Source organism: Neomonachus schauinslandi, chromosome 8 (genome assembly GCF_002201575.2).
Source record: "Neomonachus schauinslandi chromosome 8, ASM220157v2, whole genome shotgun sequence".
Lineage (NCBI taxonomy): Eukaryota > Metazoa > Chordata > Mammalia > Carnivora > Phocidae > Neomonachus > Neomonachus schauinslandi.
In genome coordinates this window covers 52,497,071-52,518,993 of record NC_058410.1, presented here as the reverse complement: position 1 = coordinate 52,518,993, position 21,923 = coordinate 52,497,071, and the positions used below count along the sequence as shown (strand labels likewise).

The 21,923-nt window shown below is 34.7% G+C and overlaps 1 protein-coding gene and 1 non-coding gene across 2 annotated transcripts in view; one reads left to right on the top strand and one right to left on the bottom strand.

Annotated features, from left to right (window-relative positions):
• AFG1L (AFG1 like ATPase) overlaps positions 1-21,923 on the top strand; it is a 228,824-nt gene that overhangs the window by 112,042 nt on the left and 94,859 nt on the right. The window contains exon 8 of the mRNA XM_021693462.1: positions 14,709-14,767. Coding sequence (XP_021549137.1) covers positions 14,709-14,767 — 59 coding nt within the window. The remainder of the gene's footprint in view (positions 1-14,708; positions 14,768-21,923) is intronic.
• LOC123325538 lies at positions 14,031-14,164 on the bottom strand. The gene has a single exon (XR_006540484.1). It is a non-coding gene; the product is annotated as a U4 spliceosomal RNA (small nuclear RNA).

Here is a 21,923-nt window from a genome sequence, read left to right as displayed (position 1 = left end):
GCTAGTATATAATGTTATATGTCAATTATCAGTTTTAAAAAAGGAGAAAAAAGAACCTAGAAGGGTAAATTAAAGCTAAGTAGAAAGAAGGAAGGAAATACAAAGAGTAGAAACCAATGAAATTAGAAAACAAACAATAGTAAAATTAACAAACCCCATACTGAGTTTTTTGAGATGAACAAAATTGTAAAACCTTTAACTACACTGATCAAGAAAAAAACCCCACACAAATGACCACTATTAAGAATGAAAGAAGAATTATAAATATTAAAAGAATAATCAGAAGAATATCGTGAGCAACTTCATGACCACAAATGTCACAACTTAGATGAAATGGACAAAATTATTAAAAAATAAAATTTGCCAAAACTGACACAAAATGAAACAGAAAATCTGAATATCCATATAGTTGCTAATGAAATCTAATTTGTTATCAAAAACTTTCCCACCAAAAAGTCTAGACCCAGATGGTTTCACTGATGAATTCTATCAAACATTTAAGGAAGAATCTTATGCAATCTTACACAAACTCTTTCAGAAAACAGAAGAATGGGAAACATTTCTCAACTCCTGTTATGTGTCTAGTGTAGCCATAACAGCAAAACTCAACTAAGGCATTCCAAAGAAAGAAAACTAACAAGATAATATTTCTCAAGAACATAGACATAAAAATAATTAACAAAATATTAGCAAAGCAAATTCAGCGGCATATAAAAAGAGGATAATAATACATCATGACTATTTGGGGTTTATTCTATGAATGCAAGATTAATTTAAAATTTGGGAATCAATCAGTGTCATCTATATTAACAGAATAAAGGAGAAAAATAATACTTTTAACAAATATGGAAAAAACATTTGACAAGCTCTAGCTCACATTCATTATTAAATGCTAGGGCTAGCATTTTGTTTAAAAAACAACCAACCATGGGGTGCCTGGGTGGCTCAGTTGGTTAAGCGACTGCCTTCAGCTCAGGTCATGATCCTGGAGTCCCTGGATCGAGTCCCGCATCAGTCTCCCTGCTCGGCAGGGAGTCTGCTTCTCCCTCTGACCCTCCCCCCTCTCATGTGCTCTCTCTCTTTCTCTCTCTCTCAAATAAATAAATAAAATCTTAAAAAACAAACAAACAAACAAACAAAACAACCAACCAATGAACTGGGAATAGTAAAAATCTTCCTTAATTTGATAAAGAACATCTACCAGAACCATCCACCAAAACCAGTGAGCATATTTAATGGTGAAATATTGGACATTCTCCCTCTCACATTGGGAACAAGACAAGGATGCTTACTCTTCCCAATTCTAGTCAACATAATATCAGAGGCCCAAGAAAAAGAAAACATGGAATGGAAAAGAAGAGCTAAAATGATCTATTTTTACAGAAGGCACTGTTTACATAGAGGTATCTTTAAAATCTTCAAATAAGCTCATAGAGCTACTGTGTGAATTTAGCACAGTCACAGGTTACATGGTTAGTGTGCAAAAATCAATGATATTTTTATATACTTGCAGCAAGGAATTGGAAAATGAAATAAAACCCCCAATTTTAATAATATCATCAAAAGCATAAAGTAATTAGAAATAGGTTTAACAGAAAACCTGCAATACCTCTCCACACTGAAAACTAGAAAACATTGCTGGGAGAAATTAAAGACCTAAATAAATGGAATGATACACTATTTTCTTGGATTGGAGCATTCAATATTAGAAAAAATGTCACTTCTTAAATTGATATGTAGATTCAGTACAATGATAATCATAACCCCAGCATGCTTTTTTTTGGAGGGGGGGTAGAAATTGACAAGTTTTATATGGCAATGAAAAAAAAAAATACCTTGAGTAAGCAAAACAGTCTAAAAAGCATAAAGTTGGGGCACCTGGCTGGCTCAGTTGGTAGAACACATGACTCTTAATCTCAGGGCTGTGAGTTCAAGCCCCATGTTGAGTATGGAGTCTACTTAAAAAATATATTTTTTTAAGATTTTATTTATTTGTCAGAGAGAGAAAGGGTAGAAGCAGGGGGAGCGGCAGGCAGAAGGAGAAACAGGTTCCCCGCTGAGCAAGGAGCCTGATGGGGGACTTGATCTCAGGACCCTGGGATCATGACCTGAGCCAAAGGCAGATGCTTAACTGACTGAGCCACCCAGGCATCCCCCCCGCCAATTTTTTTCTTAAAGAACAGCAAAGCTGAAGGACAAGCAGTTTTAAGACTTACTAGAAATCTACAAAAAATTAAGGTGTGTGGTATTGGCATAGGATAGAAAAATTAATCAGTGGAAATTAATGATTGGCATGGAGAATGGAGAGCTCAGAAACAGATACCTACCTACTTATGATCATTTGACTTTTGACAAAGGCAGTGGACAGTCTACTGGGGAAAGAAATGATGCTGGGGTAGCTGCATATCATTATGGGATAAAAATGAACCTTGACCCCTACCTCATATATCATAAAAATTAATTTGAGATGGATCATAGACCTAAGTCAAAAAAACAAACTATAAAGCTTTTCGAGGAAAACATTTGAAGTATGTCTTCATGATTTGGGGGTAGGCAAAGATTTCTTAAGTCCTAGAAAGCAATAGTATAAAAATATGATAAATTAGATTTCACCGAAATTAAAAACTGCTGCTCCTTCAAAAGCAATTTAGGAAAATGAATGGACAAGCCACAGACTGGGAAAAAATATTTGTAAATCATATATTTGACAAAGGAATAGAATCTAGAATATACAAAGAATTCTTAAAAGCCAATAATAAACCGCCTGATAAGAATTGGGCCCAATTTTTGAATAGGCACTTCTTTTGAGGAGACATATGCAAAAATGCCAACTTAAATAGTCATCAGGCAAATGCAAATTAATAGCACAGTGAAACATCATAATACGTACCCACAACAATCACTCAAATTAAAAAGACTTGCAAAACCAACTACTTATGAAGATGTGGGGCAACTAAAACTCTCCTACACTGTTGTCTGGAATGTAGAGTATAAGACACTGTGAAAAAAGGTTTGACATTTTCTTATGAAATTAAACATACTTCTAACCCTATGATCCAACAGTTAAACTCCTAGATATTTACCCATAGAAATGGGAAGAAAAAAAGTTGACAAAATAATTTGTACAAGAATGGTTCTATTAGCCAACATATAAGCTAATTGAACATTAAAAAAAAGAAGGTTCTAGCTGCTTTATTTGTAATAGTCAATAACTGGAAACTGATCAGGTTTTCATCAACCAGAGGATGGATAAAGAAACTAGCATATGAATAAAAGGAATAAAAAGGAATAAACACATAACAACATGGGTAAATTTCAGAAAGAGACTGAGTTAAAGAAGCCTTATACAAAATAATATATACTCTATAATTTCACTTTTATGAGGTTTTAGAAAAGGTTTTATGGTTTGCTATGGAGGTTGTAGTATAAAACTTTAACTTAAATCAGTCTACCTTTACGTGATGTTATACTACTTCTAGTATAGTGTAAGAACCCTACTTTAAACAGTATATGCCCATTTTTTTATACACCAATGTTATACATGCCAAAGTATACTGTTATATTTGCTTTAAATACTTATCTTTCATTTTTTAAAATTTTTTAAGATTTGTTTTTATTTGAGAGAGAGAGATAGAGTTAGAGCATGTGTGAGCATGAGCAGTGGGGAGGGGCAGAGGGAGAGGGAGAAGCAGACTCCCTGCTGAGCAGGGAGCCCAATGCGGGGCTCTATCCCAGGACCCTGGGATCATGATCTGAGCCAAAGACAGATGATTAACTGACTGAGCCACCCAGGTGCCCTTTTTTTTTTTTTAATTTTTTAAAAAGATTTTAGTAATTTGAGAGAGAGAGAGCACAAATGGCAGGGGAGGCGGGGGTTGGAGGGGCAGAGGAGGAGGGAGAGGGATAAGCAGACTCCGCACTGAGTATGAAGCCTTGTGGGGGCTCCTCTATCTCATGACCCTGAGATCATGACCTGAAACAAATCAAGAGTCTGCCTCTTAGCCAGTTGAGCCACCCAGGTGCCCCTAAATAGTTATCTTTTAAGAGGATTTAGATAAGGGGCACCTGGCTGACTCCTTTGAAAGAGCATGGGACTCGTGATCCCAGGGTTGTGAGTTTGAGCCCCACGTTGGCTGTAAAGATTACTTAAAAATAAAAATCTTAAAAAAAAAAAAAAAAAAAAGGACTTAGGGGGACCTGAGTTGCTCAGTTGGTTAAGTGTCTGCCTTTGGCTCAGGTCATGATCCCAGGGTCCTGGGATTGAACCCGCATCAGGCTCCCTGCTCAAAAGGGAGTCTATTTATCCCTCTATTCTCTCTTCCCCTGCCCCCCCTTCCCATGTTCTCTCTCTTTCAAATAAATAAATAAATAAAATCTTTTTTAAAAAATGATTTAGATAATAATAAAGTTTCCTATTTACCCATAATTACCATTTCTGGTGCTCTTAATTCCTCTGTGTATTATGGGGTTCCATCTAATATTTTTTTGCCGGGGGACTTCTTTTTAAGATTTTTTTTTGTAGTTCTGGTATTCTGGTGATGAATTCTTTCAGCCTTTCAATGTCACAAAAAGTCTTTTTGTTTGTTTGTTTTGTTTTGTTTTTTAAAGTAGGCTCCATGGCCAGCGTGGAGCCCAACTCGGAGCTTGAACTCATGACCCTAAGATCAAGACCTGAGCTGAGAGCAAGAGTCAGACACTTAACTGACTGAGCTGCTCAGGCGCCCCAAAAGTCTGTATTTTTAAAGATGCTTTTGCTCAGGGTAGAATTCTTTGTTGACAGTTTTGGTTGTTTTTTCCATTTTCCTTTAAAAGGCAAGTAAGGATCAGAGAACGAACATCTTTAGAAACAACCACAAAAAAAAATAATAAATTATAATGATTATAATATGCCTTGGTGTTGTGCTTGGGCCTCATAGAGCAAATTAGATCTGTGGGTTTATAGTTTTCATCGTTTGGAAATATTTTGACCATTATTTCTTAAGTTTTTTTAATATCCTCTCCTCTTCTCCCCTTTGGGTACTGTAGTTATACATCTATCAGGTTGCTTAAAGTTGCACCACAGCTCACTTATTCTGTCCTGGTTTCGTACTTTTTCTTCCCCTCAGTGCTTCATTTTGGCTGGCTTCTATTGTAGTATCTTCAAGTTCACTGATATTTTTCTTCTGCACTGTCTAATCTACTGTTATTCCCATCCAGCATATTATTCATCCCACATGCTGTTTTCGTCTCTAAAACTTCATCTTAAGCCTTTTTTATATTTTCCATGTCTCTATTTGATTGGGACAATCTTTATTCATGCTGCTTGAACACATGGAATACAGCAATAACTGAAATGTACTTGTCTTCTAAATTTATTATCTGTGTCAATCCTAGGTCTGTTTCTGTTGATTGATTTTTCTCCTCATTATGGGCCATATTTTTCTTTTTCTTTGCATGCCTTGGTCATTTTCTTATTGGATGTCAGACAATGTAAATTGTACCATGTTGAGTGCTGGAAATTTTTGTATTCCTATAAATACTCTTGAGCTTTATTCCCGTTCTTAGAAATGGTACCCAGTACCCCATGAATTATGAGGTTTTCCAATCTGACTGGTGGAGACAGGCACCTTTCCCAGCCATGTGGGAGCTCCAATGATGGTATTCTCTAATACTTTCAGATATTTTTTTTGCCCGGCTTTGGGTAGTTTCCTCCCACACATGTCTGATCAGTATTTCATTGAGGACTCAGTAGGGACCTTTAGCAGATCTCCAGAGTTTTTCACTGGGCAGCTTTCTTTTCTCTGGTACTCTGCCCTGGGAACTCTGCTTGCCTTGTCCTCCTGGGACTCTCATCCTTCTCAATTCAGGGAGGCTGCCAGGCGCAGCCTGGATTCCCCCTCTCTGAGCAGAGTCCTATAAACTTTCCCCAGGTACTAAGCTGGGGCAGTTGTGGAACTCACTGCACTTGCTTCCTATTCTTGGGGATAACTGAAGGATCCTGGTGTCTGATGTTTACACCAAGGTACCATACCAGGTCTGGGGATTAGGAAGGGCCACTCTAAAAGTTTGTCCACCATAGTGGATTCAAGAAAGTTCGATTCAGAATGTGGTTATTTGAACGATAGATTGTTTACTATTAGAAAAGAAGATAGAGTCATGAGCTCATACTGACTCTTGTGCCTAAAATACCCTTCATTCCTCTCTGCTGGGTGGCAATCTGCTTATTTTTCCAAGGTGGTCTAGTGCCACTGTTCCCTCTGTAAAGCTGCTTTTGAACCATGATAAAATGAATAGCTTCTTGCTCTGTGTATTATATTTATACCTCTGTCCCTTTTTACCTTGAATCATGGTTATAGTCTGGTTGTGTCTGTCAGCTGTGATAAGCCAAACTGGTCACAACATGGTTCTGAGGAAGTCCACAAGTTTTAACATCATTCAAGACCTTGACTCCTAGATATACCTCTTACTGGCTGGAAATTCAGCAGATTATCTCAAACTATGACTATCAGTTTCTTTCTCTGTGAAAGGGAGGTAAAAATATCTGCTTTGTAGTGTTCCTGTGACTTGTATACATTGCCTAGTGAATTGCCTGGCTCCTAGTCAGTATTCTATAAATCCTAGTTCCTCTTTTTATTTATCTTTTGTCTTCACTCATTTCAGCATAACTATTTAGTAGAAATTAATGAACGTATGTTGAAATGAATATAAAATGATAATATTTTTAACTTTTTGAGGAACCTTCATACTGTTTTCCAAAGTGGCTGTACCAGCTTGCATTCCCACCAACAGTGTAAGAGGGTTCCCCTTTCTCTGCATCCTCACCAACATTTGTTGTTGACTTGTTAATTTTAGCCATTCTGACTGGTGTGCGGTGGCATCTCATTGTGTTAAAGGGAAAATTCCTTTTAATTATTGATCTTAAAAGTTTTCTTACTCTCAACAGATTTGTACTTATATAAATAAGCATTACACCTTGTTGGTTTTGACACTTGGATTTGTTTTATAAGTTTTTATTTTAATTCCAATTTATTAACATAGTGTTATATTAGTTTCAGATGTACAATGTAGTGATTCAACAATTCCATACATCACCCGGTGCTCAGGTGCTCATCATGACAAGTGTACTCTTTAATCCCCATCACCTATTTAACCCATCCCCCCAACTACCTCCTCTCTGGTAACCATCAGTTTGTTCTGTGTAATTAAGGGTCTGTTTCTTCTTTTTTTTTTAAAGATTTTATTTATTTATTTGACAGAGAGAGACACAGCAAAAGAGGGAACACAAGCAGGGGGAGTGGGAGAGGGAGAAGCAGGCTTCCCGCGGAGCAGGGAGCCCGATGCAGGGCTCGATCCCAGGACCCCGGGATCGTGACCTGAGCCGAAGGCAGACGCTTAACGACTGAGCCACCCAGGCGCCCCTTAAGGGTCTGTTTCTTGATTTGTCTCTTTTCCCTTTGCTTGTTTGTTTTGTTTCTTAAATTCTACATATATATGAAATCATAGGGTATTTGTCTTTCTCTGACTTATTTCGTTTAGCATTATACTCACTGGCTCCATCCATGCTGTTGCAAATGGCACAATTTCGTTATTTTTTTTATGGCTGAATAATATTCCATTGTATATATATACCACATCTTCTTTATCCATTTATCAATCGATGGACACTTGGGCTGCTTCCACATGTTGGCTATTATAAATAATGCTGCTATAAACATAGGGGTGCATGTATCCCTTTGAATTAGTGTTTTTATATTCCTTGGGTAAATACCCAGTAGTGTGATTGCTGGATTGTAGGGTAGTTCTATTTTTAATTTTTTGCAGAACCTCCATACTCTTTTCCACAGTGGTTGCACCAGTTTGCATTCCCACCAACAGTGCATGAGGGTTCCTTTTTCTCCACATTCTTACCAACACCTGTTGTTTCTTGTGTTGTTGATTTTAGCCATTCTGACAGATGTGAGGTGATATCCCATTGTAGTTTTGATTTGTACATCCCTTATGATGGGTGATGTTGAACATTTTTTCATGTGTGTTGGCCATTGGATATTTTTTTGGAGAAATGTCTGTTCATGTCTTCTGCCCATTTATTGGATTATTTGTTTTTGGGGTGTTGAGTTGTATCAGTTCTTTATATATTTTGGGTATTAACTCTTTATCAGATATGTCATTTGCAAATATCTTCTCCTATTCCATAGGTTGTCTTTTAGTTTTGTTGGTTGTTTCCTTTGCTGTGCAGAAGCTTTTTATTTTGATGTAGTACCAACAGTTTATTTTTGTTTTTGTTTCCCTTGCCTCAGGAGACATGTAGAAAAAAGTTGCTAAGGCGGGTGTCAAAGAAGTCACTGTCTGTGTTCTTTGCTAGGATTTTTATGGTTTCAGGTCTCACATTTAGGTCTTTAATCCATTTTGAAATTATTTTTGTGAATGGTATAAGAAAGTGGTCAGTTTCATTCTTTTGCATGTTGCTACCCAGTTTTCCCAACACCATTTGTTGAAGAGACTTTTTCCCACTGAATATTCTTTCCTGCTTTGTCAAAGAATATTTGACAATATAGTTGTGGGTTCCTTTCTGGGTTTTCTATTCTCTTCTATTGATCTGTATGTCTGTTTTTGTGCCAGTACCATACTGTTTTGACTACTACAGCTTTGTACTATAACTTGAAGTCTGAAATTGTGATGCCGCTAGCTTTGCTTTTCTTTTTCAAGATTGCTTTGGCTATTTGGGGTCTTTTGTGGTTCCATACAAATTTTAGAATTCTTTGTTCTAGTTCTGTGAAAAATGCTGTTGGTATTTTGATAGGGATTGCATTAAATATCTAGATTGTTTTGGGTAGTATAGACATTTTAACAATACTTTTTCTTCCAATCCATGAGCATGGAATGTCTTTCCATTTCTTTGTGTCATCTTCAATTTATTTCAACAGGTCTTTTAGCTTTTTGTTTAGGTTTATTCCTAGGTATTTTATTTTTGGTGCAACTGTAAATGGGATTGTTTTCTTAATTTCTCCTTCTGCTGCTTCATTATTGGTGTATAGAAATGCAACAGATTTCTGTAGATCCTGCAACCTTACTGAATTTATTTATCGGTTTTAGCAGGTTTTGGGTGGAGTCTTTTGGGGTTTCTATATAGAGTATCATGTCATCTGCAAATAATGAATGTTTTACTTCTTCCTTACCAATTTGGATGCCTTTTATTTCTTTTTGTTTTATTATTGCTAGGACTTCCAGTACTCTGTTGAATAAAAGTGGTAAGAGTGGACATCCTTGTCTTGTTCTTGACCTTAGGGGGAAAGCTCTCAGATTTTCCTGATTGAGGATGATGTTTGCTGTGGGGTTTTTCAAATAAGGGCTTTATTATGTTCAGGTATGTTCCTCTAAACCTATTTTTGTTGAGAGTTTTTATCATGAATGGATGTTCTACTTTGTCAAACACTTTTTCTACATCTACTGAAATGATCATATAGTTCTTATCCTTTCTCTTATTGATGTGATGTATCACGTTGATTGATTTGTGAATATTGAACCACCCTTACAACCTAGCAATAAATCCCACTTGATCATTGTGAATGATTTTTTTAATGTGTTGTTGAATTCAGTTTGCTAGTATTTTATTGAGGATTTTTGCACCTGTGTTCATCAAATATATTGGCTTATAGTTCTCTTTTTTTGTGATGTTTTTATTTGGTTTTGTTATCAGGGTAATGCTGGTCTCATAGAATGAATTTGGAAGTTTTCCTTCCTTTTATATTTTTTGGAATAGTTTGAGAATTATAGGTATTAACTCATCTTTACATGTTTGGTAGAATTTGCCTGTGAAGCCATCTGGTCCTGGACTTTTGTTTTTTGGGAGTTTTTTGATTACTGATTCAATTTCTTTGCTGGTTATCAGTCTATTCAAATTGTCTATTTCTTCCTGTTTCAGTTTTGGTAGTTTATATGTTTCTAGGAATTTATCCGTTTCTTCTAGGATGGCTAATTTGTCGGCATGTAGTTTTTCATAATATTCTCTTATAATTGTTTGTGTTTCTGTGGCATTGGTTGTTATTTTTCCTTTGTCATTTGTTATTTTATTTGAGTCCTTTCTCTTTTTTTTCTTGGTAGGTCTGGCTAGAGGTTTCTCAATTTCATTGATTGTTTTACAAAGAACCAACTTCTGGTTTCGTTGATCTGTTGTGTTTTGTTTTTTTAGTTTTTCTATCATTTATTTCTGCTTTAATCTTTATTATTTCCTTCCTTCTGCTGGTTTTAGATTTTGTTTGTTTTCTTTTTATAGCTCCTTTGGATATAAAGTTAGGTTGTTTATTTGAGAATTTTCTTCTTGAGGTAGGCCTGTGTTGCTATAAATTTCCCTCTTATGACCACTTTTGCTGCATCCTAAACGTTTTGGGCCATTGTATTTTCATTTTCTTTTGCTTCCAAGTACTTTTTATTTCTTCTTTTATTTCCTGGTTTACCCCTTCATTGTTTAGTAGCAGATTATCTAACCTCCATGTATTTGTGGTCTTTCCAGATTTTTCCTTGTTGTTGACTTCTAGTTTTATAGCCTTGTGGTCCAAAAAGATTCATGGTATGAGTTCAGTCTTCTTGAATTTGTTGAGGCTTGTTTTGTGGGCTAAAATGTGATCTGTTTTGGAGAATGTTCCATGTGCGCTTGAGAAGAATGTATATTCTGTTGTTTTAGAATGGAATCTTCTGAATATATCTGGTAAATCCATCTGGCCCAGTGTGTCATTCAAAGCCATTGTTTCCTTGTTGATTTTTTGTTTAGAAGATCTGTCCATTGGTATAAGTGGGGTGTTAAGGTTCCCTACTGTTACTGTATTATCAATTAGTTCCTTTATTTTTGTTATTTTTTTCCCTAAGATTTTATTTATTTATTTGACAGAGAGAGACAGCGAGAGAGGGAACACAAGCAGGGGGAGTGGGAGAGGGAGAAGCAGGCTTCCCGCTGAGCAGGGAGCCCAATGTGGGGCTCGATCCCAGGACCCTGGGATCATGACCTGAGCTGAAGGCAGATGCTTAATGACTGAGCCACCCAGGTGCCCCCCCCCTTTATTTTTGTTATTATTATTATATTTATTATTAACTGTTTTATGTATTTGGGTGCTCCTATGTTGGGTGCATAAATATTTACAATTGTTATACTTGTTTGATTGTCCCCTTTATTAGTATATAGTGTCCTTCTTTGTCTTTGTTACAGTCTTTGTTTTAAAGCCTATTTTGTGCAGTATAAGTATTTTTACTGTGGCTTTCTTTTGCCAACCATTTGCATGATAGACGTTTCTCCATCCCCTCACTTCCAATCTGCAAGTGTCTTTTGGTCTGAAACGAGTCTCTTGTAGGCAGCGTATAGATGGGTCTTATTTTTTTATCCACTCTGTCACCCTATGTCTTTTGATTGGAGCATTTAGTCCATTTACATTCAAAGTAATTATTGATAGATATGTATTTATTGTCAATTTATTATTTTTTTTGTGGTTGTTTCTAAAGATGTTCGTTCTCTGATCCTTACTTGTCTTTCTTTCATGTTTTGCTGAATTGTTTAGTGATATGTTTGGATTTCTTTCTCTTTATTCTTTGCATATTTATTAGTGGTTTTTGATATATGGTTACCATTAGGTTTGTATATAACCTCTTCTGCGATGCTTGGATTTTTTAAGGAAAAAATCTGTATATCCATGTACATCCCCAAAGTGTTTAGATCCTTGTAATTGCTTTAAAAATCCTCTTTGCATGTATTTTGTCTGTAAGTATTATTATAGTTATTCACTGTGGAGAATGTAGAGGTCCTTATTACCAGTCTTGAGAAATGAATGTGCCATAATTTCAGTACTCTCTCTTATATGACCAAGTCTCATTTAACTCTGTTTAGAGATCATTAAAAAATTGTAGGCAAGAACTTCTGCTGAATTTTTAAATAGTATTTAGTAAACAATGACAAATGTTGATACAAATGTATTATAAAATCTTTATGTCTGAGAGAAATAATATTAAACAACTAGTATGAAAAAAATGGTAGCTAAGTAACATTTCAGGAGATAGATCTATTGCATTGATAATTAGCATAATATTTGAATTGCAAAAAACTCTTCAATTTAATGAGTACAGTTCTTTTTCACTTAACTGTCCTATAAAAACCTAAAGGTTTTCAAGCCAAATGAATTTTGTTTGGAATTCTATTTAGAAAATACTTTTCAGAGCATAAAGTTTGGATTATATATCCTTATAAAGGCACAGTGTTTTTAAAGTTAACCCTTTAAAAATTTAACTCTTGAAGACTGAAAGGTATTATTTGATTTTACCTTTGCTGACAAGTGGAAACTTTCAATCAAGAATATTACAAGTGGGCGTTTTTATACCTTTCATTGTCATGAACCTACTGAAAGGTACACACTTGTTAAGTTACGTCTCAGAGCCTTTTGTGTTCATAACAAAGATACTATTCTGTAAGTGAGACCAAAAAGTTACCTTAACATAGATAAACTTTCATTTGTGTAATATCTCAGTGTTAGTTCTATAACATTGTGTTCTTCAATATTCACTTTGGTATTTTTCCCAATAAATTTTAAAAGAACTTATTGAGTTATAATTGATATACAATAAATGACACATATTTAAAAGGTACAGTTTATAAAATATTGGCATGTGCATACATCTGTGAAATTACCACTGCAATCAATATAATGAATATTTCTGTCACACTCAAAACTCCTCTTTCCCTGTTTTCATCTCTCCCGGTCATTGTTGTCCTGCTGGCCCCTTCTCTAGGCAACCACTGATTAGCTTTCTATTACTGTAGCTTTAATTTGCTTTTTTTAGAGTTTTATACAAATGGAATCACACAGTATATACCTTTTTTTTTTTGGTCTGGCCTCTTACTCTGCGTAATTATTTTGAGATTCATCTATTTTGTTGTGTGTATGGTTTCTACTTTTTATTGCTAAGTAGTATTTCATTGTACAGAAATATCACAGTTTGCTTATCCACTCACCTAGTGATGGACATTTGGATTGCTTCCAGTTTTTGGCTATTCCAGATAAAGCTGCTGTAAACATTGAGTGTATTTAAATTATCTTATTTTTTGGGACACCTGGCTCAGTCACTGGAGTCAGTCAGTGAAGCATGTGACTGTTGATCTTGGGGTCATGAGTTCAAGCCCCACGTTGGGCATGGAGCCTACTTAAAAAATAAATAAATAAACTAAGATTATTTTATTTTTAAATTTTACCACTTATTGGTAATCATGGCTGTCAACTCTTATCATTCAGCAGTGTTTTTATGCACCTTCCCCAACAACTTGATAATTAGGGAAGATTCTGAAAATACCTAACTTAATAACCCATTTCCTGCATTTTACCTATTTTACTCATTTAAAGTATTGATTATAGGAAAGGAAGGATCTCACTTTGAATTTGAAGATTCCAACAGCCTGGCCAATATTATCTTACCTATAATATCCTTAAATAAGAATATTAAATGTAACTGAATTAAAGCCTCTTATCCTTAATTAACCAAAGAGCTTTGCAAATACTTTCTACACTATAATGACGTTATGATGAATATTTTTCTAAAGAGAATAAATGTTTCCTAATGACCATATTTTATTTCCGTAAGTAAAAGTGACAGTTGAAGTCTATCTCAGTTACCAAATTTTCTCTAAACAAGGAAGTATAGAAAGGACCCTATAAAGCATATTTAGAGGAAAATTAAGACACATAACCTAATTCATGGGTTTTATTATTGAAAAAACTTTTTACTGTTCCCATTTTTATACTTTAAAAAAAATCTCATTACTTTAGATTTTACTTTTAAAAGGAATGCTTTATATGCAATAACATTTCATTCTCTTTAATAAAGTTCCAAGTCTTCTTTTTTTAGAAAGAAAGAAAAAAGGAAGAATAAAGAAAAATATGTGAAGCTTAAAATTTGTTACCCCTTTCCACTTATTTGCCCTGGACAGTTTCATGTGTGTGGATATGTCTGAACATACATGCACTGTGACACATGCATATATAAAAACCACCATTCTAAGGCCAAAAATACTAGCTGTTTATTATTTTATAACTGCATTAAATTTATAGTCTTTTGAGAATGGAATTTTAATTTTGTGGTAATTTCTTTTAATTAGCAATAGTCGCGCCTCGGATAAACCTCATTGGCTATGATACTGCCACTGTGCAAAGCTTAGGTAATTTCTTTTAAAGTAAAGTGGCCTTACTGTCATTTACCTTAATGTTAAATATGTAGTCTTGATACAAATACATGCACAGTTCTGTCTTTCGATGTGTTTTCTTAAAAGGCTAATCTTGTTACACACTTTTAATTCTGTACTGACAATTTTTACTATAGATTGAGATAAAGGGCAATATAATCCCTTTCCCAGTAAAATTCTATATGTTGAAATATTAAATACTTTAAAAAATATATATGTTGAGTTATTGACTTAGGATTATTTGTGATATCTTCCAAATTCTTTTATTGCTTTTTACTATAGTGTAAAGCCAATTTGATTGGATGTCTTTTGATTTTCTTTCATAATTTTGTCAATTCTTCCTCTTATTTAGAATATAATGAATTTTGTGTAGTACCAGAATAGAAATCAATTTTGGTTATTTTTCTTTTGCGTGTTTATCTTTTTTATAAATAGAAAGCTTTATTTTCCAGACTGAGATATGAGCTAACATTAGATTTAGGCTAAGTAAAAAGCTAATAGCAATTTTTTCTTTCAGATCTCTATAAAAATGGACTCCAAAGAGCTAACTTCGTACCATTCATTGCTGTCCTAAAGGTAAAGAAAATCACTTACTTGTGTTTACTGATTAATATCATATTGATTGATAATTAAGGGCTTTTATAGCATTGCCATGGTCTTGCATTCAAGCAAAATTCATTTTGATATTAGATAGTTACAGTCAAAGACACTAAAGAAGAAAAGAATGTTTTTTATATAGTATTCAGCAATGTGTACACAGGAGAAATTATAAAATATAGTCTAAATTATTGTCTAGCTGAAACATTTGATAGTTTGCATTTATAAATTATAATTTGAGATTTGCTCATAAATACTATAGTGGAATGTTTAACCTTATACATTGATTTCTGAAAAAAATGTTTAATGTTCCTGTTTCTCTCAGGTTAATGGTCTTTAACATGTTTTCTCAGCTATTAAAGTTGTTATTCTAGAGTAACATTATTACAAAAATATTCTAATATATTTAAATGTGATTGCCATCAAGTTATCATAAAATTATGTCAAGTTGAGGCACATAAATAGTTTAAATATTTCTGTGTATCATCACTGCATAGAGTTTGAAATAGTCTTCATTACAGTCTGATTGAGAATAAAGTAACCTTTTTCACTGTTAATTTAAATAATTTTTTACACAATTATTCAATAATTCTATATTCTACCAATATTTGAGACCTGCTATGTGCAAAGTGCTACATTAGGCATGATGGGTAATGCAGTCATGAAATAGGCTATGTTTCTTGCTTATAAGTCATTTATAATCTAGTTGGGCATATAGTACATACACAAATACCTATAACACAAAGGAAAATGAAGTACCAAAAAGAAGCGTATGTGCCAAAATATAATTCTCGTAATTCTTAGTTACATAATTTTTCCCAGTCAATAACAATATAACTGAAGAAGGGATAAAGTTGTATTATTTTTTAATACCTAAAAACCTCAAAAATTCTTATGAAGAAGTAGTAATGGGATGCCCTGGGTGGCCTAGTCGGTTGAGCATGGACTCAGCTCAGGTCATGATCTCAGGGTCCTGGGATTGAGCCCCCGCCAGCGCTGCACTCAGTGGAAAGTTGCTGGAAATTCTCTCCCTCTCCCATTGCAACTCCTCCCAGCTCACACTTGTGTGTTCTCTCTCTCTCTCAAATAAATAAATATTTAAAAGAGAAGAATATTTTTTCTTCAAATATTCTAACGATATAGTCAGATAATCTTTTTGAAGTTGTTGTTGGTACCAAACTTTATTCTCTGTGCTATACTTAGGAGAATTAAAACATCTATTTCCTTGACCAATTTTAAGTTCCCAGAAGTTTTTAATTTCTGTGAGATATTTATAGATGTAAGGAAAAGTACTCTTTGAGGATTTATGCTGTTGGTATTTTTTCCCTTTTATATTCATGTTTTACATTTGGGGAGAAGGTAAATCTGCAGTGTTTTCTCCATGCTGGGAATCCAAAGTGATTTGGTATATGTAGATACCAAAATATAAATAGGGAAGCTGAGAAAAATGGGTGCTAAAAATAGTATCTTCATGTAGCAGAAAATATACAAAATACAAAGAGTGAAGGCTCACATAATGAAACAAGTTAAAGGTTCTCAGGGAACTTTGTAGGTACACTTTTTTTTTTAACCACAAACCTTATTTTTTGGCCAGTAATTTATCATACTTTAATATGTAATAGCATTATTAATAAGCAACTAAATTGGCCAGATTTAATTTAATTCTTTTCCCTTTCTCACCCTTAATTTTATTTTTCTTGGAGAGGAAGGAACACCAAAGAGATAAATAATCCAAATTTGAAATTGAACAAGAACAGATAAATTTGAAATTGAACATAAACTAAAATTCATAGGGAACTAAATACCAGATTGGATGAGAAAATATTTAAAATGTCTCATTTATTCAAAAGACTTTTCACATGTAACAAAACATCAGCCCAATAAATATATGCTGTGGCTGGTTTCCCTGGAACTTTTTTGGTGGGCATATGAAGTTTCCCTTGTAAGGAAAGGTTGTTTCATATTTATTTAAATGATATTTTGCCTATTCACATATGCTCGCATTACTCTTCCATATTGGCCCAGCTGAGAGAAATATATAGTAGAAGCCAATCTTAAAACAAATAGAGAATCTTGGTTTAATGAAAAGAGATTATAGGGATCCCTGAGTGGCTCAGTAGGTTAAGTGGCTGCCTTCAGCTCAGGTCACGATCCCAAGGTCCTGGGATCGAGTCCTGCATCCGGCTCCTTGCTCAGCATATCTCTCCCTGCCAATCCTCCTGCTTGTGCTCTCTCTGACAATAAATAAATAAAATCGTTAAAAAAAAAAAGAGAGAGAATATAAACCAGATAGAAATTTATTTGGGGAAAAACTACAGTGTAAAATCCATTTTTTCCTTTATGTTCTCTATAAACCAAGTGATAACAGGTCTAATTCACTACAAGAACTTGTGATTTATTGCTTGGAGTATTGCAAAAAAAAAAACCCACAAAAAAACAAAAAACACCCAAGAGCTTATATAAGCTCTTAGTAAACAATAATATTGTTATAAGATAGTAGAAATGATGAGGAGGACTAATATGCTACTAAAAAACAAAATGTGGTATGTTCATACAATGAATTATTGTTCTGCCATAAAAAAGGAATGAAATTCTGACATACGCTACATTATGGACAAACCTTGAAAACATACTGAGAGAAGCCAGAAACAAAAGGACAAATATTATATGATTCCACTTATATGAGGTACCTGGAAAAAGCATATTCAGAGAAACAGAAAGTAGAATAGAGGTTACCAGGGGCTGAGAGGAGAGGGGATTGAGTGGTTATTGTTTCATGGGTAGAGTCTCTTTGAGATGATAAAAAAGTTCTAGAAATAGTGGTAATGATTGCATAACATTTTCAATGTACTTAATGGCATTGAATTGCACACTTAAAAGGGTTAAAATAATAAATTTTATGTTGTGTATGTTTTACACCACAATTTATTACAAAAAGAAAAAAGTCATTGTGCTGGCAAGGATTTATAAAATGTTCAGGTACATTTCCTTAGGAAGTCCTCCTAGAATAACCCCTTCAAACAAAGCAAGGCAAAACAAAACAAAAAAAAGCAGAACCTTGCATATTATTTCCACTGCCTTTTAAGTACGGAGGCTCCTGTTTCGCTCTTACTTGCACTTTCTTTGAGTTTATTTTGCTGTTCTTTTTCTAATTTCCTGAGATTAATTTTTAAAAAATCTCATTTCAACCTTCATTCCTAAATGCATTTAAGGCTATTTATTTTCCTTTAAATAGCTACATTCATTAAGTTTTGATATTTAGTATTTTCACTGTTAAGTTCAAAGTATTTTCTAATTTCTATTGTGAATTTCTTCTTTAACACATGAATCACCCGGAAGTATGTTTCTTAATTTCCAAACAAACATAAGAAATTTTCTAGTTATACCTTTGTTATTATTTTCTTAAGTGCTTGATTGCATTGTGGTTAGACGATATGCTCTTGCAACTTAAATCCTTTGAAATTTGTTGAAACTTGCTTTATGGCCTAATATGTGGGCAATTTTTGTAAAAATATTCTCTGTATTCTTCTTTTTTAAAATATTTTTTTAAGTTTTTTTATTTTTTTAAGTAATTTTTACACCCCGTGTGGGGCTTGAACTCATGACCCCAAGATCAAGAGTCACATGCTCTTCCGACTGAGCCAGCCAGGCATCCCATATATTCTCTGTATTCTTAAAAATAATGAGTATTCAACTGCAGTTGTTTGTGATAGTATATATAACATAGTACACCCATTAAATTAGAATTTTTAATTATGCTTTTCCAATTTTTATTATTTTTTCCCATCAATTACTATGAAGCTCATGGAAAACATCACTCATTATGATTGTGAATTTGTCTATTTCTCTGCTAGTTCTGTCATTGACCTTACCTATTTGGAGGCTATGTTATAAGTTGCATGCAGACTTAAAATTATTAAATACTGCTTGTGAACAGAATTTCCTTAATGAAATTTTTTACTAAGTAGTAATATAAGCTCCTTTGTTTCAAGCATAGTCAAAATTGCCTGTTGAAGCATTTTTGTCATTTCTGCTTTAAATTGCACATGCATAGGGTATTTTTATTGGATAATTTTAACATCTCTGTCACCTTGATGTTGGCATCTATTGATTGTCTTTTTACATTCAGTGTGAGATCTTCCTGATTTTTGGTATGAATGAATTTCATTGGAATCTTGGACATTTTCATAATTTGTCATGAGACTTTGGATCTTATTTTTTTAAATCATTTTTTTTTTGTGGTAAAGTACATACAACATGAAGTTTACCATTTTAACCATTTTTAAGTATACAGTTCAGTGGCATTAAGTACATTCACATTGTTGGGTAACCATCACCACCATCCATCTCTAGGACTTTTTCATCTTTCCAAACTGAAATTCTGTACTCATTAAATAATAACTCCCCATTCTCCTCTACTCCCAGCTCCTGGTCGTCACCATTCTACTTTCTATCTCTGTGAATTTGCCATTTTTAGATACCTTATATAAATGGAATCATAAAATATTTGTCCTTTTGTTTCTGGCTTTTTTTCCACTTAGCATAATGTCTTCAAGGTTCATCCATGCTGTAGCATGTGTCGAATTCCATCCCTTTTTAGGAAATAAGATTCCATTTTATGTATATACCACAATTTGTCCATTCATCTGTTGATGGACATTGGGTTAATTCTACCTTTTGGCTCTTGTGAGTAATGCTGCTCTGAACACTTGTGTGCAAATATTGGTTGAGTCTTTTTAATTCTTCTGTGTATATACCCAGGAGTGGAATTTCTAGGTCATATATAAATCTATATTGAAGTTTTTGAGGAACTGCCATGCTGTTTTCCTTAGCAGCTGCACCATTTTATATTCCCACCAGCAATACACAAGGTTTTCAGTTTCTTTACATCCTTGCCAACACTTGTCGTCGTCGTTGTTGTTGTTGTTCTTCTTCTTATTTTTTGGATAATAGCCACCCTAACAGGTATAAAGTGGTAGCTCATTGTAGTTTTGATTCATATTTCTCAAGTGATTAGTGATGTGTAGCATCTTTTCATGTGCTTATTGGCCATTTGTTTGTCATCTTTATTTCACTTTTATTTTTTTTAAGATTTATTTATTTATTTTAGAGATAAATTTATTTGTTTTAGAGAGGGCACGAGTGGGAGGAGGAGAGAGAATCTCAAGCAGACTTCATGCTGAGTGCAGAGCCCTATGCACGGCTGGATCCCACGACCCTAAAATCATGATCCAAGCCAAAACCCAGAGTTGTTCACTCAGCCAAATGTGCCACCTAGGAACCCCTGTTTGTCATCTTTATTTTTCTAAGATTTTATTTATTTATTATTTATTTGACAGAGAGAGACAGCGAGAGAGGGAACACAAGCAGGGAGAGTGGAAGAGGGAGAATCAGGCCTCCTGCCGAGCAGGGAGCCCGATGTGTGGCTCCATCCCAGGACTCTGGGATCATGACCTGAGCCAAAGGCAAACGCTTAATGACTGAGCCACCCAGGTGCCCCTGTTTGTCATCTTTAAACTTAAGTTTTAGATGGCTTTTTTGGACACTATTCTGACAGAAGGTTAGGTCCTGTCTCATTATTGCCAGCTATAGGTAGAAGTCCAGGTTCTTTGTTCAGTATCTATTGAGCAGATGCTCCTTGTTTCTGCTGGTGGAGAGGTTCCATTGATGTCATCAGGGGAGGGAAGCGGTGCTCATTTTTGACTGGCAAGGATGAAAGTTTCAGTTCCCTACTTGCTCTTCTCTGACATTACTGGCAGGAGGGTTAGAGTGCCTCATAACAGCCTTTTGAGAATATACTTCTAGACTCCTCTCTTGACTGGAATGGGTGGAGGTGGTACCACAGTTTGTTTTCCCTGTGGTGTTTGCTGCAGTAAAAGTTATTTTTGGAAAGTTGTCTCTTTTGTTATGCTGCCATTTTCCCAGTCCTTTGGCTAAAGAGAGCAGACTTTTGTTGGGTCCTCATTTGTCTATGTCCATTGACATTTCTGAGATGCTGGCTTCTTCAGCTCCAAGTCTGAAAAATCTGAATTGAGAAGAAAAGCGGAGAACTCACCATTCTTTTGTTTATCAGGTCTTGAGATCCCTAGCTCTTCTTTCTTCTTTCCACTTTTTAGTATATTCTTATGTTTATTTTATATATAATCTCCAGGATTTTCAGTTGTACATAGCATGAGGCATAGGGAAGGGACATCTACTCCATCTTCCCAAAAGTAGAAATCAGTTTATTAAATGTCCTTGTCTACTAATTCCATCATTTCTGGTCTGATTTTTTTTCCCCTGGTCCTGAGCCCTACTTTCCTGCTTCTTGGCAAATTTAATAATTTGTGATTGGATGCTGGACATTGTGATGATTATATTGAGTGTTACATCCTTCTTGGCAAGTTTAATAATTTGTGATTGGATGCTGGACATTGTGGTGATTATATTGAGTGTTACTTCCTTTAAGGCTGTTGAATTTTATTTTGGCAAGTGGTTATGTTTCTTCCAGATCAGCTTTATCCTTTTGAGGCTTGTTTTTAAGCTTCGGTAGTGTGTCTCAAGTAGCCTTTACTCCAAGACTATTTTAGCCTTTCTTTTCCATGTGACCCTTTTAGGCTCTCTACTGAATCCCCTTAGTGTCACTGAAATCTCTCTACTCTGGCTGTTCAGAATGCTCGTATCTTCCAGCTTTGTGTGGATTATTCTTTTCCCAGTCTTGTGAGTTTCACCTTACGCATGTGCAATTTAATATTCAGCCAAAGATTATAGACATTCTTTATGCAGCTATCTAGAGCTTTTTCTCTGCGTACTTCCTTTTTTACTGAACTCTTTCATACAAATCCCAACTGCCTCAATTTCCCTAAACTCTGGTCACTGTCTCTTCAACTCATTTAGACTGCTGTGCTACAGTCTAGAAATTGCCTCTGACAGAAAGCCATGGGAAATCTAATGCTTGCTTGCCTGGCTTATTTCCCACATCTCAGGGATTGCTATCCTCTGCTACCCAATGTATTACGTCTGATGTTTTACATGTTTTGTCCGGTGTTTTAGTGTGTAATGGCAGGAAGGTAAAATTGAGTTCTAAGTACTCTGCCTTGGCCAAAAGTGTAAGTCGCTTAGTTGTTTTTTTTTTTTTTTTAAGTGTAATTAACAT